General features: G+C 43.4%; 2 protein-coding genes across 5 annotated transcripts in view; one reads left to right on the plus strand and one right to left on the minus strand.

The window, feature by feature from the left end:
- Positions 1-13,782, plus strand: part of mtDNA-helicase (mitochondrial DNA helicase) — a 35,034-nt gene extending 21,252 nt beyond the window's left edge. For all 3 annotated transcript variants that reach the window (XM_050184592.3, XM_055074320.2, XM_055074321.2), the window contains 7 exons: positions 603-782; positions 6,385-6,511; positions 6,956-7,029; positions 7,535-7,649; positions 8,612-8,803; positions 11,574-11,702; positions 13,467-13,782. In XM_050184592.3, the coding sequence (XP_050040549.1) occupies positions 603-782; positions 6,385-6,511; positions 6,956-7,029; positions 7,535-7,649; positions 8,612-8,803; positions 11,574-11,702; positions 13,467-13,625 (976 nt within the window). In that variant the 3' untranslated portion in view covers positions 13,626-13,782. The remainder of the gene's footprint in view (positions 1-602; positions 783-6,384; positions 6,512-6,955; positions 7,030-7,534; positions 7,650-8,611; positions 8,804-11,573; positions 11,703-13,466) is intronic.
- Positions 13,783-13,963: 181 nt separating this feature from the next.
- Positions 13,964-23,575, minus strand: part of LOC126537510 (SCY1-like protein 2) — a 28,572-nt gene continuing 18,960 nt past the window's right edge. Inside the window, exons 12-16 of one of the 2 annotated variants that reach the window (XM_050184591.3) lie at positions 21,836-21,968; positions 19,853-20,072; positions 16,490-16,562; positions 16,303-16,395; positions 13,964-15,155 (exon numbers count right to left, since the gene is read on the minus strand). In XM_050184591.3, coding sequence (XP_050040548.1) covers positions 14,541-15,155; positions 16,303-16,395; positions 16,490-16,562; positions 19,853-20,072; positions 21,836-21,968 — 1,134 coding nt within the window. In that variant the 3' untranslated portion in view covers positions 13,964-14,540. Of the gene's footprint in view, positions 15,159-16,302; positions 16,396-16,489; positions 16,563-19,852; positions 20,073-21,835; positions 21,969-23,575 lie in introns of both variants that reach the window. The other variant, XM_050184590.3, reaches the window with a different exon arrangement.

Here is a 23,575-nt window from a genome sequence, read left to right on the forward strand (position 1 = left end):
TAGTAGATATCCGATTCGTGAATTGAATTATTCAAATGTTCACTATTAGATATGATTTAGTGATATTCGATATTTGCGCACCCCTACAAATGAGTGAGCCAGATAAAGACCTGAGCCTTGTTATAACAAAATAATGGACATAATCAAGTAAATGCAATTCCCCCTGATATCTGCATAGAGATCCATGTACTTAAAACCTTATTTTAACGATGTAAAATTCTCTTGCTAATTGATATAACAAACTGCTTCGTCTCCAAAAACAAGCAATACCCAACCATTCTATGCCGAGTATACCACTTTCCATGAGAGTTGGAACTCTGCATACAACCTGCAGTTGTGGTTTATTCAAGGCGAAACGGGGAGTACTACATCCAAGCGTGCTGTGAAACAAAATGCACTGCAGAATGCTGCCTCTGTGCTGAATTTGAGCATGAGTGGGATAGCAGTTTTGACATAAGAGTTGTTTATACCTGGCCTCCTAATTTATGCAACATACTGTACATTTATTTCGGGCCTCTCTGACACTGGCTGTGTCTTCAGAACCATCTTGTGCACAGCACGAATTGGTTTTTACAAGCACACCGTACTATCTTGTCTTCCAGGCCCAAGGAGGGCTACCCACTGGCAGCATTGCAGGCCACACCACAGAGTAAGCTTCCGGATGTGCTAAAACGGTGCCAGCCAGTCAGCCATCGAGCCATCACAACGTTCCACAGTTTGAGAGCTGCAGTTGCGGACCTTCTACAAAACGTAGACACATTCATGGGCGTTCCTTGGCAGAGGTCTGTCACGCAACTACCAAATGTTGTGTAGATAAGGGGAACAGGCGTAAATTAGATGCTTTATACAGCCAAACATCGATATAACGAACCTCAATTTAACGAATTTCGCAATGTAACCAACTATATTTTCATTTCCCAATCTTAGTTGCATTAAAAACCGTGTATTTTTTTCGCAATTCAATGAAGTAATTTTGTGACATGCTTTCGATTTAATTAAGCTTTTGGCCATTTCAAGCTTGTACTTAGAGCCCTTATGGCTAGTAAATCTGGCAAAAAAACTATAAATATGGCAGCCGATGTAAAAGGTATTTGAAGCATCCTTGTGCATAAAAAGTTTGAACTGCAAAACCGCCGTCAAAGTGCGCATGCAAGGACGCTAGGCAGGAAATGTCGCTTCGCCATTCGTCGCGTTGGTAAACAACTTGCCGAGGCTGTGGGGCACACGGCAGTTTGCAGTGCTCAGATAGGCACAAGAGCTGATGATTCTTTTCGAGCATGTAAACAAGAACATGTGCGAGGCACGTGCGATCAAGAACAATATATAGCTGCCCGCCGTGCCAGCTTCACTGCAATACTTGCCCGCCCGTCTCGCATGAAAATGCCGGCGCGCCATCAATTTCTCATTTCGGTGCCAGCAAGTCTTCTCCGAAGTCGTCGCACACGACATTCACAGCTATCACCACCAATCCTGTTGCGATAAGCATCTTCACCTATCTGTTTCACAGCACGTGGTGCTGTCGGAAGTGTAACAAATGCTTTTAACCGGCGATAACTGAAACGCGCCACCGTTCCCTGCTACAGACTGCAATCGTATGTGTTTTCCGGCAGCTAGATCCCACGTGAACAAGAAAAGGCACAAGGCCCGCGCGATCGAGCGCAGTATATAGCCGCCCATCTTAAGTGAAAACGATGTAGCACGCAGTTTCTTATTCCAGTACCAGCAAATCTCCGCCTGGGTCGTCACACGCCGCTTTCACAGCTATCGCCACCAAACCTGTTGTGATAAGCATCTTCACCTATGTTTTACAGTGCGTGGTGCATAGTGCCATTGGTATACTATACTGAACGCTTTTAGTAGGCGATAATCCAAACGCACCGCCGTTCCCTGCTGTAGGCGGCACGATGTGGGCATCACGCTTCTTTTCGGCAGCATCCGGCGTCGCCCACCAGCTCGATTTCGTTTCGGTTTCCCGTCCCCCTCTTAAAACACCACGCAATGAGGAAACAACAAAACGCGTCTCAGGCCACCGGAGCACCACCAGCTCGACGCACATCGGTGTCTCATGCCACGACGATCGACGCGACGCTTCTCGTTACGCAGATCTCAACAATAGTTGAGCCTGTCGAATTTTTTTTAGTTATTTCAGATTGTATGTTTTCCCAATTAGTAAATTCCTTTCTTTTTTTTTTTTTTTTTTTTTTTTTTTTTTTTTTTTTTTTATACAAGCGTATGAGCGAGGTTCTACTGTATTTGAGGAAAGTGGCTTTCGAATATCAAATATTTTGTAATTTTGAGTTCACATGGAAAGAAAGATCAAAAGAAAAAAGAGGCTTATTTACATTATCTGGCAGACAGATGTAACGCCATTTACAAATGTAAGTCCAGTCAACTGGGGAGCTTGCATATGAGGAATGACCCTGACGAAACTAAAGGGAACAGGACACCACATCACGAGGTGCATATAGACTGTTGTGTTTATTGAGCTATAGAAGTGTGGTAGTAGTGCGCACCGCACATTGGTTAAAGGGATGCAAGTATGGTGAGATTGGTTAAAGAGTAAATTGTTTTTCCCACATCGAGACAACAAATTTGTACATAAGGTGCTTAAAAAGTGAAGCAGTCTTACTGAATGGCTGGAAATGATTGAGCATAAGTTGTCTGCCTTGTGCGTTTGCTTAGGAACTGGTGCTTCCGTGGAACAACTGTGGTTCTTCTGCAGCAAGATAATTGGAAACAGCCCTCATTTGCATTGATCTCTGCTTTGAAACTCCAAATTAGTGTTGTCCCTTACATTTGCACAGAAATGATTGTCCAACATTTTCAAATTGTGAAATATCAAATCGAATGCTACAAATTGAATCGCTGTTGGCTGTTTGATTTGTGTTTGTTATTCTGATTATTCGCACACCCCTAGAATAAATTGATGTTTGGGCTAAACCACCTAAATTTAACACACAAGTAGCATTTAGCCGTATATTTTGTTTAATATACCCTGTTTGGATGCACTGTTTTAAACTGCAGTTTCCTTGTAGGCTTAGATTACCTTGGCTAGCAAGCAGAAGTTAGTTTGGTCAGCCAAATCAACCAAGATACCATAGGTATCTTCTTTGCCATTAGGTTTACTGGCCAAACAGGATCTGGAAGGCCATGAGATAGTATTGCCAACAAAAGCAAGGACACAAACTTTAACCTAAATGACAGCAGCTGCATTTGTGGCTGTGGATATCTGTAAGGTAGTGCTTGGGGGTCATGTCTGAAAAATCGAGTGAGGCACCATACAGTGTCCAAAATTTATCTCGCTGCATACCTGCCAACTGTTCAGAATTTTCCATAATGCTCACGAATGCGGTTGTGTATTGCAATTTTACAAAGCTTACATCAAGTTTTACAAAAAATAAAAAGAAAGTTTTGCTCATTGATCTCTGAAGCTTCTCTAGGAAGCCTGATAGGGAAAGTTCACTAGAGGAGTATTTGCTTTGAGCAATTGTGTGCAGACAAGTTCCTGAAACAGGTGAAATTGGCAACAACAAAGTTACTGAGATAGTCGCTGTGATAGAAAAGTCACAGGTCTGCAAAGCACACGCAGCAGTGTAAGCTGGACGACTGGCCCCATAGGAGCTCCATTTCCGGCAGCACACACTACAGGGTCTTCGCGGCAAAGCCTATTTGCATTGTTTTTTTTTTTTTTTTTTTTTTTTTCAACACCCGTATACTTAGATTAAGGTGTACATTAAAGAACCCCAGGTGGTTGAAATTTCCGGAGTCCTCCGCTACGGCGTGCCTCATAATCAGAAAGTGGTTTTGGCACAGAAAACCCCATAATTTTTTTTTTATTTGCATTGTTTTCACGAGAACGATCTGAACTGTCTGCCTGGCAATGACGGTGAGTTGCGGCTTGTGCTGCTCTTTATATGGCGGTCTGCAGAGCCCGATGTTGCCTGGTTGCACCCACGTGCAAACCCCTACAATTCACTCTTTCCGCGGCGGTTCGTACCTTGCGAAGAGGCAGCATAACGTGTACCGAAGAGCAAACACAGGTATCGAGACTACACGGTGCGCATGTCACATCCCTTGACCCGTGGTACGATACAATGATGTTGATGGTGATGATTTATTGGCATCCCCTTTGAAATGGGGCAGTGAAGAATAGTCACCTAGCCTGTTTGAGTTAACCAGGTCCAGCTACACGCAACATGCAACTGCTACATGTCGGGACACCTGGTAGAAAAAAATGCAACTGCAATGCAATGTTTAGACGTATTGACGCTACACGGTGCGCATGTCACCTTGCATGACAAGTGGCATGATACGACGCTAATGATCATGATGAAGGTGATTTATTGGCATCCCCTTTGAAACTGGGCAGTGAGAAGCACTCACCTAGCCTGCTTTATGTAATCAGGTATGCCGTACACGTCTTTCCTTCCAGCATGTTTGTATAAATATTATTTTTGTATCATCTTTTTCTTCATCAAGGTTTCTCTGTCTACCCTGTACTGCTACCTATGCAACTGCTTCATGACGTGCCATCTAGTGTAATAATATGCAACCGCAATGCAAAGTGTGCATGTGTTAACCCTACGCGGTGCATGTGTCGAATCACGCCTCTCCTTGTGCACTAGAACACATATATAGGGCGTTTCTGCGGCAAGCTAGCTAGCGCTGGAATGGCTCAGTGGTAGAGTAGCCGACTCCCAAGCAGCAGACCCGGGTTCAATCCCTGCAGGAATTTTGTGTTTTTTTCTCATTCCTGGCAATAGCTGTGACGATCGCTGGTGGCGGTGCCGGCATCGGTGGCGGAAGCGAACAACATCACCTACTAAAATGGCTATTGGAATGAGCCCATAACAGTATACCTAGGAAATCTAAGCACCAACTTGCCCAGGAAGAAGTCCTTTTGGAGCCCATAAGAGCCTATGCTGTAAAAATGTGTTGCTTCTCAGTCTCTTATGCTCCAAGTTTGCTGCCGCCTGTGTGCTGCGTCCACAAGTAAATCATTGTCAATAAAGTGTGTATGTACCCCTCAAAAGGCATGTGATCAGGGCAAGCTTTAAAATAAATAAGTGCTACCCATTCCTTCATTGTCATGGCCGTGGTGGTTGACGAATCTTAATGATCACAGGTTAACAGGTCCATCACTGTTATAATGGGTGCACAAGGCATTTCAGGGCATAATGATGAATTCAACAATAGCATTGGTGTTTCAGTCCAGATTCGGTATTACTCATTCCAAATATTTTGCAGTGTTTCTGTTGCTGCTTTTTTATATAAGACTGTGAAATAAAAGCAACTGGAGCCTCAATTATTGACTGAATTTGGCTTCGATAATGTCTATACTCTCTGATCGGATGATGCGTGTTGATGTTCGGTAGTGTTGCCACAATAGCAGGCTTTATCAAGTTTTTATTGTTGTGTGGCTGTTTGTTAGTCTTTCTCTCAGTGACGCCAACCATACATAGTGCCGTATGGGTTTAGATATTTGGAACTAAGACGCCATATTGAAGATTACTTGGTCGCTAAAGTTCGCAACTAAACATTCTTGGGTAGCGTAGGCATTGCGGGCGTGAGTAAATCCGTAACTTAGGAGTAGCGCCTAACGAAATCATGCACAGGCAGCTTGATTTATTATTCTGCCACCTGAAGCTGATTGTCAGTGGCCATGGACAGTTTTTGAGGGTTCTCACTCATCATGACCTCCACCTGCTGGAGAAATTCAACTGTCTGAATTACGTCTGACCACTGGCAACGCTTAATTGTCTTTGTCAGAGATGAAACTTGGCTACAAACTCTTGTCTCAGCCAGAAAACAGACCATTTCACAAAATTCAAGAAGGTGGTGATCTCCAAGTCGCTGTGGTCGGCGTACAAGGTGACTAGGAGAATATACTGCTTCATCTCCATTGTCAGAGTGAAAATTGATACCCTGGAATAAATGTGCTAGATAGATGACAGAGAGGTAGGTGTGGATGATGTTAAGTGCCTGGACAGTGAGAATGTTAATGTCTATGGCAATTCGAATACGTGTCCCTAAATACCTCGCGCATCCGGTAAGTTGCCCAAATGTGGCGGACAGCAGCAAAATTATAACAACTTAGCAGTTCTGGAAACTTGGTCACCGACTCTATTGGTTTGCTTCTTTCAAACTTCACTGTGCAACACACCATTCTTTGGAGGGAAAGTGATGTGTACTCTTAATTTAAGATTAGGTAACCAAATTCTTGGATTTCTTTTGTGTCTGCATTTAAGTTCTTACTGTTTGTATTTATTTTTTCCGTGGCAGTACGTGTGTGTGAATTTATTTCAGCAGAACGAACATTGAACTCTTTGCTAGAGTGGGTTTGTTGCAAGGTGGTATGACTAATAGTTTGTCACGGTCTTTCAGGTTTCCTGCACTCGTGCGGCTACTTAAGGGTTTTCGCACTGGGGAGCTAACAGTATTTACGGGACCCACTGGTTCAGGCAAGACTACATTTATGTGCGAGTACTCCTTGGACCTCTGCATGCAAGGGGTATGTGTATTCCTTGTTGTTGTTGTTGTTGTTGTTGTTGCTGCTGCTGCTGCTGCTGTATAAGTTTCATATGAATTAGCAGAACTTGGTACTACTTCGAATAGAGAACTGCCGTGCCCAGTTTAGAAATGAGAAATTCCTTTATTTGCACACATGGAAGATTGCTGTCATATTTGGTGTCTGCAGCGCTTTGCTTTTTCTGATCTAATTGTGCTGTAGTCTAAAGCAGAATGTCTTTTCATGCATTCTCAACTTAAACTCACTGATGCATTATTTTATGAACTCGGTGGCTGGCATGTTTTTCACTTTCACTCTTTTTTTTTTTAATCTTTATAGTTTGTTTGTTGAACATTGCGCACTCAAAGGACGTGCCAACTGTATTGCAGTTTATATGTGCGAAGTGCAGCAAAATTACTGAATCATGCTTCCCTTGCGCTTGTGCAGGTGAACACTCTCTGGGGAAGCTTTGAAATTCAGAATGAGAAGCTAGCCAAGATTATGCTAACCCAGTTTGCCAAGTAAGTATCTGTGAATAAAGCAATTAGCGTTTCTGGAAGTTCTATGTTAGCAGGAGGTGCTCAGTTGTGCATTTGGTAATTTTACATGCATTGCTTGGATACGTAAAACGAGTTTGCATCAGATTAGATGCTGTAATAGAGAATGAACAGGCTTAACCCGGTATTGTTTACCTCTGCCACATTTTTTCTCTCTTAATGGACATGTTAGCGTTGTGTTTGTAAAAGGAAATTCGATGCATCTGTCATTCATGACCTTTCACTTATCATCTACATGCTTTCACAATGCTTGACATTGACCACATGTGACCATAAACAGAAATTTGCAAGCGTGATAAAAATAAATGCACTAGTACTAATGGAGACATTGATTGTTTCTGTGTGCATTGTTCTGTTGCGAGCTTGTTTCTTTAAAACAACCTGTACTAAATTGAAGACGGTGCTTCTGTAAATGAAGCTGTGGAATTGCATGCAACCCTTTTTACCTTGGCTGCATTTCATTTTTCAGGATTTCACTGGAGAATAACATGGAGGAATTCGACTCGTGGGCTGACAAGTTCGAGCTTCTGCCCCTGTACTTCATGACTTTTCATGGAGAAGAGACTATGAAAAATGTGATGGATGTGAGACTCTCCTTTTATTTTGTTCTTTATCTCTGCACGACACGTAAAAGGAGACTTTTTGACCTGCAAAGTGCAGTGGCACAGTAACTGTAATACAGCAAAACCTTGTTGGTATCACCCTGTTTCGCATGATTTCCTGGCGTCAACGTTTGCGATCGAGAGTGCAAAAAATGGCCCAATACAGTTACGCCTTTTTTAACCGATTAATGTGTTCCCAGAAAAACACCATCTTTTGGCAGCAATGTTAAGTATATCGCCAAACTGCGATCGTATGATATGTATTCCAGCCGCTAGATCCCATGCAAACGAGAAAAGGTGCAAGGCACTGCGATCGAGAGCAGTAAGCATCTGCAACAGCAGCTGCCCTACAGCAATTGCCAGCCGTGTCATGTGAAAACGCCACCATGCATTTCTTATTCCAGTACCAGCAAATCGCCTTGGGTTATCGCACGTCACCATTCACAGCTATCACCGCTAGCTGATTGCAATAAGCATCTTCACTTATCGGTTTGATAGCACATGTGGTCCAGGAAGCATACTACAGGCTCTTAATAGGTGATAACCCATACGCGTCTGTGTTTCCTGCTGCAGGCAGCACAAAGTGAGCGTCATGTTTCACTTTGGCAGCATCATGGCATCATATTCATTAGATTGCCAACCAGCTCGATTTCATTTCAGTTTCCCATCGTCATTGAATGACAATGCTCATCTCTGGTTGTTCGGAGCCCATGAGCCCGACGCACACCAGCGTCACGTGCTGCACTCACTCTCACCGAGTGGGCATGCCAAAACTTCCTATATCATATGTATAACATGTGCATGTAGTTGTTCGGATTGTGTCAGAACAGTGTTTTGACAAATCAACAGTGTTTATCAGCCAATTGAATAACTCTCATGGACATTTTGCAACACAGTGTTATTTGCATCTTAATAGTGAGTGGTTCAACTGCTGTTGTTTTCAGGCAATGTCCCACGCTGTCTATGTGCATGACATACAGCATGTTGTGGTAGACAACGTGCAGTTCATGATGGGCGTTGGCATGGACAACTCCAACGTTGACCGTTTCTGGAGGCAGGATCTCCTGATTGCTGCTTTTCGACGTTTTGCCACGCAGCACAATTGTCACGTGACGCTTGTCATGCATCCACGCAAGGTAGGTTCTCCCTGTGTGAGCTGCTTTTGGAGCAGATACTGCAAGGGCAGGGTGTAATGCAGTTGATGTTAGGCCCCACTCATAGCACCTCTGCACGTGCCTACGTTTGGGTGGGGCTGCATTTTTGAAGGCGAACTGCTGCAAAATTTTACTTTGTCTAAATTGGTCTATATATTGAAGCACTCTTGGAAAAGCTACAGGGCTTGTAATTGTATAAATTTTCTTATTAGCGGCCTTTAAACAAAGTACACTTCTATTAATTCAACTCCAGTTAATTCGATCTCTCAGTTAATTCAATCCCGACTGAAGATCCTGGCCAGCGCCCATGCATCTCTATCGGTTCAAACGTTCATTATTTCGATCCTAAAATTGGCCTTTGCCAGGTAATTCAAATGACCAGTTGGCATGCATGTGCCTGACCCCTATGCATCCCCGATAATTGCCCCTCTTATTCACAGTGTGTCTCGGCGCAACTCAGAGGACAATAGATGCATTGAACGCACATCTTCTCCTCTCGTATACTACTATTTTCGGCCTGCCCTAAAAAGATTTTCAAGCAGTTACGGAAGCTTGCAATTACTGATTACGGAATTTGCTTGATTTTAACGTGCACCTTTTCTGACTAAAGAAAACTGGGCCGAAAATTTCCTGTCCGGTGCAATCAGAAACGAAACCATAGTCGGCTTCACGGCGTTTGTGTGCTTTACTGCATAACACGGATGGATTGCGGCGAAGCTCACCTTAAGGAATCGGCCATCGTTGTGCAGGTTTGGTTTCTGCTGAGTAAACCATAAATACTGCTTTGGCGCAAACAAGGTAGGAACAAGGGGAGCGCTTGTCCTTCCTTGTTTGCGCCAAGGCGATCATATTTATGGTCTACTCGGCAATATGAACCGACTAGCCCAGCAACATCTACTTCTGGATTAGATTTCTGCTTTGTTTAAAAGCTTAATTGTCATTTGCATGTTAGTTTTCTACTTTGGGCTCATAGAAAATGGGTGCACGTTTGATTTGGGGCAGTTAAAATTAAGCAAATACTGCAAAATAAGTGTGCGACACTTTTTTTTTTCTTTTTGTTCAACCTCTTGGATAATTTGGTCAATTGTGTCGGTCCCGTCAGGGCCGAATCAACGAAAGTCGACTGTAGCACCGAAGCAGATGATGCGTGAGCCTGGTGGTTAGTAGGTATAACATAATTCCTAGCACGTTGCCTTCGCGATATTTTAGTGTGCCGTGGGCATGGCCTTTAAGGTCATGGGTCACTTCCAACTTGCAGTAAGGGTGTCATTTTTTTTTTTAGCTTTCAGCATCAAAAACGTCTGTTTTTGCTAGCATTCTGCGGCACATCCACTCGTATTTCAAATATAAAATTTCACATGGACACTGCTCTCTATCTACACTATCTGAAACTAGACATTGTAACACAGTCCAAAACTGTGTTACAAAGGGTCTTTAGGAACTGCAAAAGTTGCATGCATTCTGAAGAAGCACAGTGGCACTTGAGAACAATTACATTAGATACATGCATTGTATTTCAAATTGTAAGTGATTAATTTTGCTGCTGTGGTGATGCTCAAGTGAAGAAAACGAAAGTAATGTTGTACCAAATATGCATTGCTGTAGCAACAAGTCCGAACCTACACACTGTCAACATAACACAGAGAAAGCAACTTGTATGACAGGCAGAATTATACCGATACATCATTTGTTTCATTTTTCTAGTTTCACTTTCCTTGATCTCTCTTTTTTGAACTTTTCACTTTCTTTTAATCGTTACCCATCTCTGTTATCACTAGGATGTTGCTGTATGTACAGTATGGTGCAATGTTAAAGAGGACACCCAACCAGTTCTATAAAGTCAATTTAACTGGATTATTACGTACAGCGTGCACATCAAACACTGACAGAGAAGAGAGACGTAACACAATACTCATGTTATCTCTCTCTTCTTTGTCTGTGCTCGATGCGCGTGTTGTAAGTAATAATGCAGATGTATTGACTCGCCCAGCTAGCTACTGTACTACAATTTAACTGGAACCTTTCTTCACCCAATATCGAAAAAAAGTTACTGATATGATCAGTTGGACCTACACCTACACACAAAAAATTATGTTGTAGGCCTTTGGGCTATACTTCTCCAGCAACAATGAGCGTCAGGACAATGTACGCTTCACAAGTGGCAATATAGGTGTCACTTCAACGTAGCCATGTTGTTCGTGAAAGAGCATGCTTGATGTTGCAAATAAAAGAACTTTTGTTTATTCTCAGAATAAATGCTTTAGGAGGCATGACATTCCGGCAAATCAAGCGCCTTTACTGGCTTTTTCTAAATCTGGTGTGAGGAAACATGGGCGTTTCATAGGTAGCATTTCCAAGTTGTGCAAGCACCAAAAATTGATATGATCACAATCACAACCATTTATCTTTCATACTTACTAAACTTGAGAGAGCTGTGGACAGGCTAATTCGTTTTGCCACAACTTATACCTTAAAATGGGAATTGTCAAAAGACCTTGCGTATACCGAAAAATAAGTGTCAGAACTCCGTGTAGACACGTTAATTTGTTGGATCTCGAATTGCATCATTCACCGAGAGGCACCGTGTTTGCACTAGCCATTGCATAGACCAGGCAGGGTGCAAGGACAGTCTCTCTCTCTTTTTTTTCCTCCTTTCTTTGAGAAAGAGCAGTGTGGCTTGGGACAGTTTTCTCAAAGTTAAAGTGCTCACTAAACTTCCGGCCTGAAATGGAGTGAAATGTGAACGCTCCAGGAAAAGGATTCGGAGGAGCTCAGCACCAGTTCCATCTTTGGTGGCGTCAAGGCAAGCCAAGAGGCAGATAATGTACTCATCCTCCAGGACCGGAGACTGACCTCCCAGCAGGGACGCAAGCATCTGCAGGTGAGCGTCTTGCTTGTCTGTTTTGGGTGAATTGCCCTCTTTGATTCGTCATCAACACCACCTTAATACATACCACCATAAATGGCCACAAAGTGACCCGTGGACTGTGGTATCCATGGTGATACAGTAAAATGTCGTTGATTCAGCCCTCGTCAATTCGGAAAAGCGGATAATTCAGACTCGTCCTCTGGCCTTAGCAGGTGTATGCATTACTTAATGGAATCGAACTCTTGTTAATTCAAACATATTTGACTGCACGCTGATTAATTCGGACAACTCTCGGTGTTCGACAAGCTTGGAACGTCACAAATGTGCAATGCAAAAGAGCAAAACCGATGCTAGGGTCCAACCGAAAACGATGCAGTGGAGTCTACATTGCTGTAGTCATCCGTGGAAATTGTTTGTGAACAACAGAAATGTTGGAATGCTTCATGCCTTTATAGCCTTTATTGTTGCATTTACCGCTGTGCATAACACCATGTTGGCCAAGTGCCTTCATAACTGCATAGTTGCCATCCATGATCGAATCGATAGCGACCACGGTTTTGTTCATAGTGGTTATGGCACACAGTAGTTTCGTTCCAACTCTGTACACGCATCGGCCGTGTGCCTTCGGAACTGTGTGGTCACAGTCAGTTATGGTGTCGATAGCGACCGCGGTTGTAGTGTCAAGTAGTTTTGTTTTGACTCAGAGGGCATGTTGGCCGCATGCCTTCAGAACTGTGTGGTCGCCATCCACGATCATGTCGATAGCGGCTGCAGTTTCCTCCACAGCGGTTGCGGCAAACAGTAGGTTCATTTAGACTGAGTGCAACTACTCTGCACGCAATGTCAAAAACAACGGCGGAAGCCGTCAAGAATGAAGAGTGCCACCTACATTGCAATGGACGGGCGATCTGTTAGCTCCCAACTCACTAGCAAAAAAATATTGGGATGTGTGGCTGATAGTGAAAAGCGTGTCTCGAATAATGATGCATGCCACTGCCATGCTGCAAAAGAAGTTGCGAGGTCTTCATCGCTGCGAGTGCTAATCAGTCACGAGATGACCAGAATTGCAGCTTCTGCATTGCTATTGTGCAAAATGGAAGCAGCACTTGCCAATTCATTCAGTAAATTAAAAGCATGTTGACTTAGTAAGCATTCATTTAGTGTTTTCTTGATGCCCTCAGTAATTCAACATTTGGTTAATTCGGGCTATTGTTTCGGTCTCGTGAAATTTAAATTAATGAGGTTTTACTGTATTTGTGATATCCTTCATTATGACTGCCACGTTGGCTAACTACCACGCTTCCTATCCACAACTGCGTCTGACTGGTAAAATCTGTGAACTGACAAGTGCAGCCAGAAAGCAGTCGCAAGCTTTGTAGGTGGCCTTTTAAAGCTGCTGATAATTCGCAAAGAGGTGTACCAATAATTTGACACATTGGCATTTTACAATGTGTCATGTAGTACTTGGCGTGTAAATGAAGCAGAGATATTTTTTTTTCTTGTAGAAGACACTAAAAGCTATTGTGTGAAATAAATGTCACTGCATGCAGCTGTTTTACTCTCTTAATGGTAGCATGTACTTTCAGTGGAACAAACGCTGAAGTTTGTTCAAATGAAATTTCACTGCATCTCGGAGTGGTTACCAATGGTCACTTGGTGAATTAGCTACAATTTCCCATTTACTAGGAAAACGGCAGTGTGCAAGCCAGTCTTTTGTATAGTATTTGGCTCTGCGCATGTTGCACTCGTATATATACATTTTCACCCGTCTTTCAGGTAACCAAAAACAGATTCGATGGAGACATTGGGTCAGTGCCACTGGAATTCAACAAGGAGAACCTCACCTTTTCTGAGAGCACATGGCCATTCAAGAATGCTCCAGAAAGGAAAACAAAAAGTGCCTTTTCCCGCTCCGCTCTTCCACCACCCAGATAAATATTTCTCCCAGCACAGTTAGGGGACATCACACTAAATGCAACTCTTGGGTTGATATTTTGCATCATCTCGTGGTTCTGGAGTCCACGTCTTATATTTTACCACCCTGCGGTGAAGTAGTAGTCACTATATATAATTATATTGCACTGGTCATGTTGCTGCAGCCTCATTCTTTGGGAAATAGCTGTGGACTGATGTATTTATAAACAAGAAAATGAACTGATGTAATTTGTACATAAGAATGCCAAGTGCCATGGTTATGTTACAGCAATTGTACTTCAGCTTACTGAAGCCAGCACTAATAAATTAGGCTTTATTATACAAAGAAACGAAAAGCATTGTTTGTCATAACTTTCCTTTTTTTAATTTACACATCTAAGGTTAAAGAACAATAAATTCAGCCGGATAAAACACAGGATCAAGCCTGTAAGTCATTCAGAACCCCCGTGTGAATCACGTGAGCCACATGGTTAGTGCCTGTTGTGCTCCCCCAATTGTTTTGACCAACACCACAATGCTGCTGCTGCTGTTGCATGTGACTAATGAATGCGTGCCACACAAGTTTCTGCTGCATGTCCTGTTTCTCTGATCTGCACACTGTACACAGACACACGCATTTGAGTGTCCAAAGGTGGTGCTTGGTGGAACCGTGGTGAGGAGACATAATACTAAGCAGCACACGAGCAGGTTGCCTTCAAATAGCTGCCGCACATAAAGAAGCGATGATGCGTCAGAGCACTGTACCATTTGGAGTGATTTGTATGCTTTACTGGGACTGGTGCAAATGCAGTTCAGATTGCGAACCTTAAAGGACCATGAGCTGCTGCAAGCAGTGTATCATGGGCCGACTTGCTTTGCGCCTGCGACATTAAAACTGTGTCCCAGAGTGTGCTGGCAGTTCTTCGCCGCGACAACTCAGCTGAGAAGGTCATCCATTTCACTCTTGGACAAGGGCTTGACTGGCGCGGCAAAGGCAGGCGTCGAATTCTGCACTGGCGGTTGCATACCGACAAAGTTCCCAAAGTTGTTCGTGGGTGCCATTTGGTTCAGCTTGGGCCGCGGTGCACCCATCTGAGGCCCCGATCCCAGACGCGGTAGCAAGTTGTCAAAAGCAGACGTGTTGATCTGTTGTTGTTGCTGCTGCTGCTGCCTACTGAGCGGCTGTGGTGGTGTTGCAAAGCGCGTGGTCATCGCCATCGGCGATGCTGCTGCCTGCTGGGTGCTCTGGAACCCCCACTGAGGCGTTGCTGGAGACAGTCCGGCTGAGGAGAAGTCGCCGGAGGGTGAGGACCCGTAACCGGGAGATGATCCAAAGCCTGGCGAACCCCCAAATGGATTGGACCCGGTTGGGCTCCGGATGTTGAGAGAGGCCAGGTTAGAGCTAATCAGGCTGGACGTCAAGTCCTTGGGTTCGTGCACTGGTCGCGTAGGAGCGGGCTTGGCGGGAATCAGGGACGGCTGCGACTGTATGCGCTGCTGGAACTCTTGTTCTCGGGCCAACCTCTGTTTTTCTTCCATGGAGAGAGACTGCTGCTGCAAGAGTAAAAAAAGAATGGGGGGCGGGGACTTGGCAATGCATCTAAGCTTTTTAAAGCTTTAAAATCGCAGCATGATGAAGGCATACAATCTTCATGAACACCGACTGAGCTGTGCTGCGCATGCCATGTTACCACCATAGAATGCAGCCGGCATATACCATTAAAAGAATAACTCCACTAATAATTCTTAAATAAAGTTTAATAGCTTTAACTAAATTAGCTATAGCTATGATTTATTCCAACTGTTCTTGCCAAATGTACCTGGCCATGTCTATTTCACCTGGTGGCATCCTTTAATATGCCTGTAAGTTCTTTAAATGACCATTAAGATCCACGCTGCCCTCCATGAATGTATCGTGGCCATTGGCTTCAGCATATATTGAAAGTGATTGACACAATGATTAATTGAAGAAGCTTAACGTCTCAGAGCAACACAGGAACTAGGAAAAATGCTGTAGTGAATGGCTACATGCTTTAATTTCAACCACCTGCAGTTATTTAATGTACACCTAAATCTAAGCACACAAGGACTGTTGCATTCTTCTCCCGTTGGAATGCTGCAGTTATGGCTGGGAATCAAGTTCCATGCAAGGAAAGTGTGACTGTATGACTTGAATGTTTTTTACTGTGTTTCGGAAAAACCCATGTGGTTTTCTCAGAAAGAAAGCTTTCCTTGTAGCTTTGTGCTACAATTGGGTATTCTATCTTTCATGAGTTTTCCTCCACCATGCGAGCTTCTACAAAACTTGCCATATTTTGCCACACTCTGTGTTTCCCTGTGCTTCAAATTGTCTATTAATTCGGCCTCGCACTGCGATCTGCTAACCTCCTGGTTAGGCCAGGTGGTAAAGTTAGTGCCCGAAAGGGCAGTGGTCGTGAGTTCGAAACAGAGATCAGGACAAATTTTTTTGCAACAGTGAAGCTTTCTTTATAGCTTCATGCTGCAGTCAAGTGGATGACAATTTTCCCTTTCACTGTGCTTTTTCTTTTTCTTTTTCTTTTTTTTTTTTGTACAAGCTGTGCAATATATATGAATATGGATGCAATCTATGGAATAAAATTTCCTAATAGAAACTCTTTTCAGATATGACACCTATCTCGCCCTCCTACAGCTCAAAAAAATTATCAGCAGCTCATACCTTAGGTTTCTGCGTAGGCGACTTGGTGGCATTGGCATTTGGCGATGATGCTGAGAAATTAGAAATTCCCAGGTCATCATAGACATTACTAGTCTGGAATAAAAAGACCCAGTATTTGAAATTGCCACTCATGCTACATCATCTTACTACAGCTGTCGCAAACTTCTTACATATTTTTTTTACATACCGTAGAGTTGGCTTTGTTTGACAGCGTAAGACCAGGAACAATTTCATTGGGATTGCTCATCTCCATTGCGGCACTGTCAAGAAAAAGAAAAAGGAAATAAGAAATCCAGCAAGCCTAACATCCCTGACACATGAGCAAGTCTAGCAAACCTCTGCTTTACGCTGAAGGACCCTTTACCAAAAAGCTTCGCCAATGACACTAAATACGGTGCAGTCTCCTTCACATGTTTTCAGTAAGCGGTTGCAAAACACATGGCGTTAGAAAATAAATATTAGAAAATAGTGCATCTGGTCAATGAAAAGTAAAAAAAAAGCAACTAATTTTAATCTTGTCACAGCATTAAAGTAGATATAACGTTGCTTACAGTCCACTCCGCTTCCATTTTATTTGTTCAGGCATTGTGGAGAACTGCCGTTAATTTAGTATTTCTACAAGTGTGTCTATCAGATGCCAATTACATGCAGTTCACTTGGCTACCAAAGTTCAGCCAGTTCGGCAGTGGAGCAAGGACAGAGTTTTGCCAAGCTGGTTCTGCCTTCCGGTACCGGAATGAGAATTGTGCGAATGTGTGCAGGCTTGGAGAATCTGCTGACCTGAGCGGATAGGGAACATTGACCTAAAGGTATGCGGTGCTTCCAAACACTGACAAAACAAGAGCCATGAGGATCACGCTGCCTCATGTAAGCCGGATACAAGGTCGCAGAGTGATGAAGCTGCCAAAGGCCAATATGATGCGGCAGTGGCAATCATAATTGTGGAAATGACTATGGTGGTTTGAGAGTATTGCTGCACTAAAGGTACACTGCCGGACAAATTGGCACTGCCAAGTATAATATTGCTCTTGCAAGCACTCAAATTAATAATAAGGCACCATTGCGCTTTGTCAAGTTTCTGTTGTCGAAAAGCTGCACACAAGGATACCCCTTTAGGCCCATGAAAGAGCTAGGATATCTCCCTTTCCACAAGAGACCCATACCGAGAAGGTGATACTCCTTTGCCGTGTGTCACTCCACGTGAATGCTTTTCCTGTAGATGTCCCCTAGCCTAAAGGCTTTTGTAGTGCCCGTGTGTCGGGGCTATAAGCCACTGGCAGCACAGGAAATTGAAAACATTTTGAACACACTGGTTCAGCACATTTTACTTCAGCATGCATAACAGCAGTCAGCTATGAGTGATACATATTTTTTTTCTGCAATTTCCTATGGTGAAATGGAGATCTACGGCTATTTCACATGCACTTCTTAAATATGCTGCGTTGAGTCGCAGGTTATTTTCGCATAACGTTTCTCACTTAGTAAAAATTTTAAAATCACAGTATTGTAATGTTGTTAATACTATTTACCCAATATTAGTGGACTTTGTGCGTGAATTAGAATATGCACAAGCAGTTGTTTTTTTGCAAGGTAATGCACGCTGAACATGTACACTGAATGACGAGACAGTGTATGCTAAGTGCACTCCAACTCATTTCAGTTTTCCTGCTGGTGAACCAGGTCCCCATGACCACAATCAAACTTCGTCATAATGAAATTACATCTAACATGAAAATAGCTTCATCATGTCTATTATTCGTTATAAGCATACATTTACTAGGTGCTGATAATAGCAGACAAACATTTTTATTTCATTATATCGCGCTTCATCTGTACATGGCCAGCAAGTGTTGCACTGGAATGAGTGCTCCAATGAACGAAGGTCTCTAGCGTTACGTCTATGAATATTAGAATATTAGAAATATAGAAATAGCGAACAAGCACAACAGCGAAAGATGATAGAGTAACGCAGAGCAGAATATGAAAGACGCAAGCTGCGAACGGCAGAGACCAATGAGACAGTGATGTGCGCATGGGAACCTGGTGTCACGTGGACCTGCTGGACTGCTCACTTTGTACTCTCATCAGCTCACAACTCTTGCTCGCATTTGCTTGGTTTGCCTGGCTTGGTCTCGTTCATGCTTGTTTTGACTGTCATGTTTTGAGATTGTTTTTTTACAAAGATGAGTGTAAACCAAGACGTCCTGATGGAAATGTTTTTGTAGACAGTGTGCCATATCCGATTCTGTACGACAAGACAGACCCTGAATTCAAGGACACGGAGGCGACACCCAGTACCTCATTCTCTTTGACTTTGGAATGCAGCAACGTCGTAGCAGAAGAGCACACCCCCAACATGATTATGATCAGTGGCAATGTTGTTATCATCATAAGACATGACTCACGTTAAGAACGAAGGATGAAGAATGTAAACACAACACCAACCTATCAGCAAACGAAGGAAAAGACACCTGACATCTAGCAGCTACATAGAGGAGGTAAGATTTTCATGCTTGTCACGTGACTGCCATAGTGGCTCGCCACCAGTTGGTGTGGGGGCTCTGCTGCAGCTGCATTTTAACACAGCCAGCGCACTGCACGCATTTTGCTGCTATACTCTTAAACAAATGTACACCCTTTGGGTCATATCTTGCCACACAACAATAATCGTCATCTGTCTTGCTCGCATTTCCTTTCTTGAAAACGCTGCGCTCGCTACTTTCCTGTTGAGAATGCTCTGCCATGCTGATAATGCGCATGTCGTTCGTGACTTGGAAGTACCGGGCTCGCAGCGTTAAAGAAAGGAAATGCGGGCAAGACAGACGGCGATTATTGTCGTGTGGCGAGATACAAACCAAAGGGTGTGATTTTGCTTAAGAGTGTAGTGTGTGTGGGGCTTTCTGCGGCAATGATCGTTACGAGATAGCGCCAGAGTAGCACGCGTCATCTGTTCACCAATGATGCCACCGACAAGGCATGGGCGTCAAAACAAAGCGCTACGTGAGCGTAGGTCTGTCTACGGTGGCTGCTCTGAATCGCTGTCACACGTCACTCCCGCGCTGCCTCTCACAATCTCCCGATTAGCGAGGCAGTCGCACCACACTTCGCTCGTTTGCAAGGTGCCGCACGAGACAGACTGTCCATGCCAGCCAATAAATGTGACATGAAAACACTTACAGGGCTGCGCTCAAATGTTGCATTAGGGAGTATCATAATCATCAGTGTTCCCAAGAACAGCCCTACAAATTTACTCGGCATGCTGTGCTGAAAAACATCCTCTTCATCAAAAATAAGCCCACGTAACAGCTACGTTACCACACTAATTAACCACGAAGCCATTTGCCAGAGTGGCTTATTGGTCTTAACTGCAAGCAGACATGATACACATGGTATGCTTGTGTGTTTTGTCTCTTCATGCACAAAGTCGTACATAATTTAACAAAATCACCTGCAGTTATTATAGGGTGCCTTTGACCTAAACATCAAATTTCTGAATGACAGCTATAAAAGACAGGAAGAGCCAAGTGAAAAAAAGAAAGGGTGAACAAACCTTTGTTCCTGCTTGATGGAGTTGAGCTGCTCCAGCTTGGCTTTGTGCTCCATTTCAACGGCAGCGATCATGTCCTTGACAACGCCCATGATGGCTTGGAACTGGTTGAGCGTTAGCCCATTCTCTATGGTCAGGGGCATCAAGAACGGGATCACTTTGCACGCCATCACATCCTTGGTGAGCCCCAGCTTCTTGTGGGACATGGCCAGCTTGTAGATGCCTGCAAAGGGCGTGAGGTCCGAGGTTTCAAATTTGTGTGTAGTTGCATAGGTGTGACAGTAAGGACACAATTGGCTAGTTGGGGCATCTCTATGCAAGTGCAATATACACAAAGTACAAAACAAAAACATGACTTGCAACTGCTGCCTTGCCCTTCGCAATTAAACTTAGTCACTGTGACGCTACGTGCGCATTTGTGTATGTGTAATGTGAAACAGTTTTCTGTCGCGTGTTACTGTTCTAAGTATCAGTACATGTTTATCTAAGGCCTAAGTCAGTATATTTCACACCTGGGAACTGTTACAATATTGTCATAAAATTTCGAATATAAAAATTTTGTTAACGACTGCCATGATGACAACAATAACTTTACAATGTTTTATTTGCATCCAGCTTAGGGCAATACTCATAGAAAGAATATGGACATAATTGCTTACCAATTTCTCAGAGCTCAATTTTTTTTAACCTGCTGAACTATGCGGTTGTAACTGGAGCACTAGCACCAACTCCACAGAATCACTGTATAATCGCATCCAAACTTTTGGTCGCCATTCTATGAATGCTTTATGAATAAATCTCACAATTATTTCCATTTGCCTATGGTACAGCCTGTAGAGTCTGTACAGGAGTATGCTTATCTAGGTCAACTACTCACAGGGGACCCTGATCATAAGAAGAAAACTTGCAGAAGAATAAAAATGAGTTGGAGTACCTATGGCATGCATTACCAAATCCTGATCAGAAGCTTAACACTGTCACTGAAAAGAAAGGTGTACAACCATTGCATTCTGTTGGTGCTAACGTATGGGGCAGAAACTTGTTTAACAAAGAAGCTCGCGAACAAGAACCGCACCAAGAGTGATGGAATGAAAAATGTTAAGCGTAACATCAATAGCAACAGCCGATATTATAGTTGACATTAAGAGAAACAAAAAATGGGAGCTGGGCAGGCCATGTAATGCATAAGGTGGACCATCAGAGTTACAGAATGGGTGCCAAGGGAAGGAAAGCGCACTCGAGAACAGAAAATGGGATGGGGCAGTGAAACTATGAAATTCGCATGTGCATTGGAATCAGCTAGCACAAGACAAGGGTAATGGGAGATCAGAAGAAGTCTTCGGCCCGAGTGGAAAAAAAAAAAAAAAGCTAATGATGATGATGGCAAACATCATGCTAGCTGTGCCCATAGAGCAGAAGGCCTGTTCACAGCATTCCTACAGCATAAACCCTGGAAAAGTTAATAAACAGTCAACAAATCCAGTAAGAAAACAAGTTCAGTATTTTTGAACAATTTTTTTTTTTAGTATCTTAAAATGTTAAGTTCACCAAATCTGATGTTTGTGCAGAACAAGAGGCACGTTTCTCTGCTTAACTTCTGGTCGTATGCTTCTGCAAAACTCAGCTCCTAGCTTAAACTTTCCGTGATCGTAGAATAAACGTTGTTGTGAGTTGTGTTCTGCTATGCATGAACAAACTAGCCTTGTAATGCAATTTGTATTTTTAAATAAAGCACCCAAACATGGTGCTACTAAAGTGCCCCATGAAATCTGTTGTGTATGAAATTTGGACCCAAATGAGCCAGTGGTTCAATTGAAAGTGCCACTGATACTGGATTGTCTTGCCTATGCAACATTCAGTGTAATTATCCGACTCCCGATTCCTGCCACTTTACCAGAAATAAGCACCTATGTGAGAAACATATTGCTGCTCCTTTCAGCACATGAACAAGTAATTGAGAGAGGGGGAAAAAACAAAAAGGTCTACCCAGTATTCCCATGAGGACTGCAGGTTCTTTGGAACGTATTTCAGGCAGCACGGGAAGGATTTCATCCAGCACCAACCACTTGTCGAGGTGCTCAAGCAGCTTTCCCAGGCACACCAGACAGTTGACACGCACCTAGAAACAAGGGAAATGCACTACTGGTTGACAGCATTCTTCTTTTGCAGGCAATTTAACTTGCTAGATTAGACTGAATTGTGAAGGCATTGACTTGTAAAACAGGAGGCATGACATACTGGTCTCCTATGCTGCCTCGTATTTATCATGGCAGCACCACACCTTAGACTTGGAGCAGTCACAATATGTAAGTGTAGTGAAGACAGACACCAACTTCGAAATAAGGTTACCATAAAAACCAGCATCTAATACAAGATTTTTTTTAAATTACGTATTAGGGTCTAAATTTACGCCTTGTACTAGATGCGAATCTAGACCAAAATTTCAGCCAGAAATCAGGCTCGAGGTTTTGGCTTTGCTATTGCTGCCTGGCTATCATCATCCTAATCCTCTTCTAGTGTACAGGAGGCATCATTTAGAGATGGCAAGGGTTTGGCCGCCTTAATGTGCCGACATAGCAAGCAAGTGCGCACCTTGGCAGCGCACGAACTAACATGCTAACCACGTGACGTGCACGCTATCAGGAAATTGCATTCTTTCTACTCAGTGAAGCACCAAAATGTCAGTGCCACGGAAGTAGTACCCGGCTGCCTTCTAGGACAAGGCGACTTTAGCTGTAAAGAACATCGGCAATTGTGTTGCCAGGAGGCGGTTCGGCGTACTATACACTTGTACGACATGCATATTACAGTAACACCTTGTTTATATGTTCTGGAAAAAAGAAATGTGAAAAAAAAATGCACTAACCGGGAAAACATACAATTCGAAAAAACAAAAAGAAATTTACAAACAACTATAGTTGACATCTACCTAATGCGAAGCATTGCTCGAATCGTGGCACGAGGTGCTGACGCACGTTATCATCGGCCTGTCAAGTGTAAGAAACATTCAAGCGTGCATTCCCATGAAAAGATGATTTATCTCATCCCAGAAAAGGCTGTTAGGATAAGCCTGAACATCGACCTGTCAAGTGTGAGAAACATTCAGGTGTGCGTTCCCATGAAGAGATAATTGCCCTCTTCCCCAAAAAAGTGTCACCCTTTACACCCTGAGCAGACATGAAGGAAAGGACGAAGAGGAGAAGACGTGAAGGGGAAGGGCTCGTCGAGTTCAGAACCTGACAGAGGCACTGATACTTCCATAAGCTCCCCAAGTTTTCCAAGAAGACATCGATGACCACAAAAGTGTGAGGGGTTATTTAAGGCAGTCCGGGTCTCGAGCAGTTCTGATTAACACTGGGTGGCCCCCGCGTTAATCAGAGCCACTCAGGACTCGGATAGAGTCGCAACCATGTACCAATGAAGTGAATACATTCTTTTCTACTTTTTTTCATCATCACAATGCCAGCCTTCGTCGTCGTTTCCTGATTCTTGCAGTGAAGACCCACGTCACCCAGTCGAGATTGTATCAGCGTCAAGCTAGTGGGGCTTCGGCGGCCCAAGACGTTTATAGTAGTTGTTTTCCTATTGCGTAGTGTTTTAAGACAGCGATGGAAAACCGAAACGAAATCGAACTGGTGGGCGATGCCGGATGCCGCCAAAATGAAGTGTGACGCTCACATCTCGCCGCCTGCAGCAGAGAACAGCATGTTACCAACGGCACTATGC

This window comes from Dermacentor andersoni, chromosome 4, assembly GCF_023375885.2.
Source record: "Dermacentor andersoni chromosome 4, qqDerAnde1_hic_scaffold, whole genome shotgun sequence".
Lineage (NCBI taxonomy): Eukaryota > Metazoa > Arthropoda > Arachnida > Ixodida > Ixodidae > Dermacentor > Dermacentor andersoni.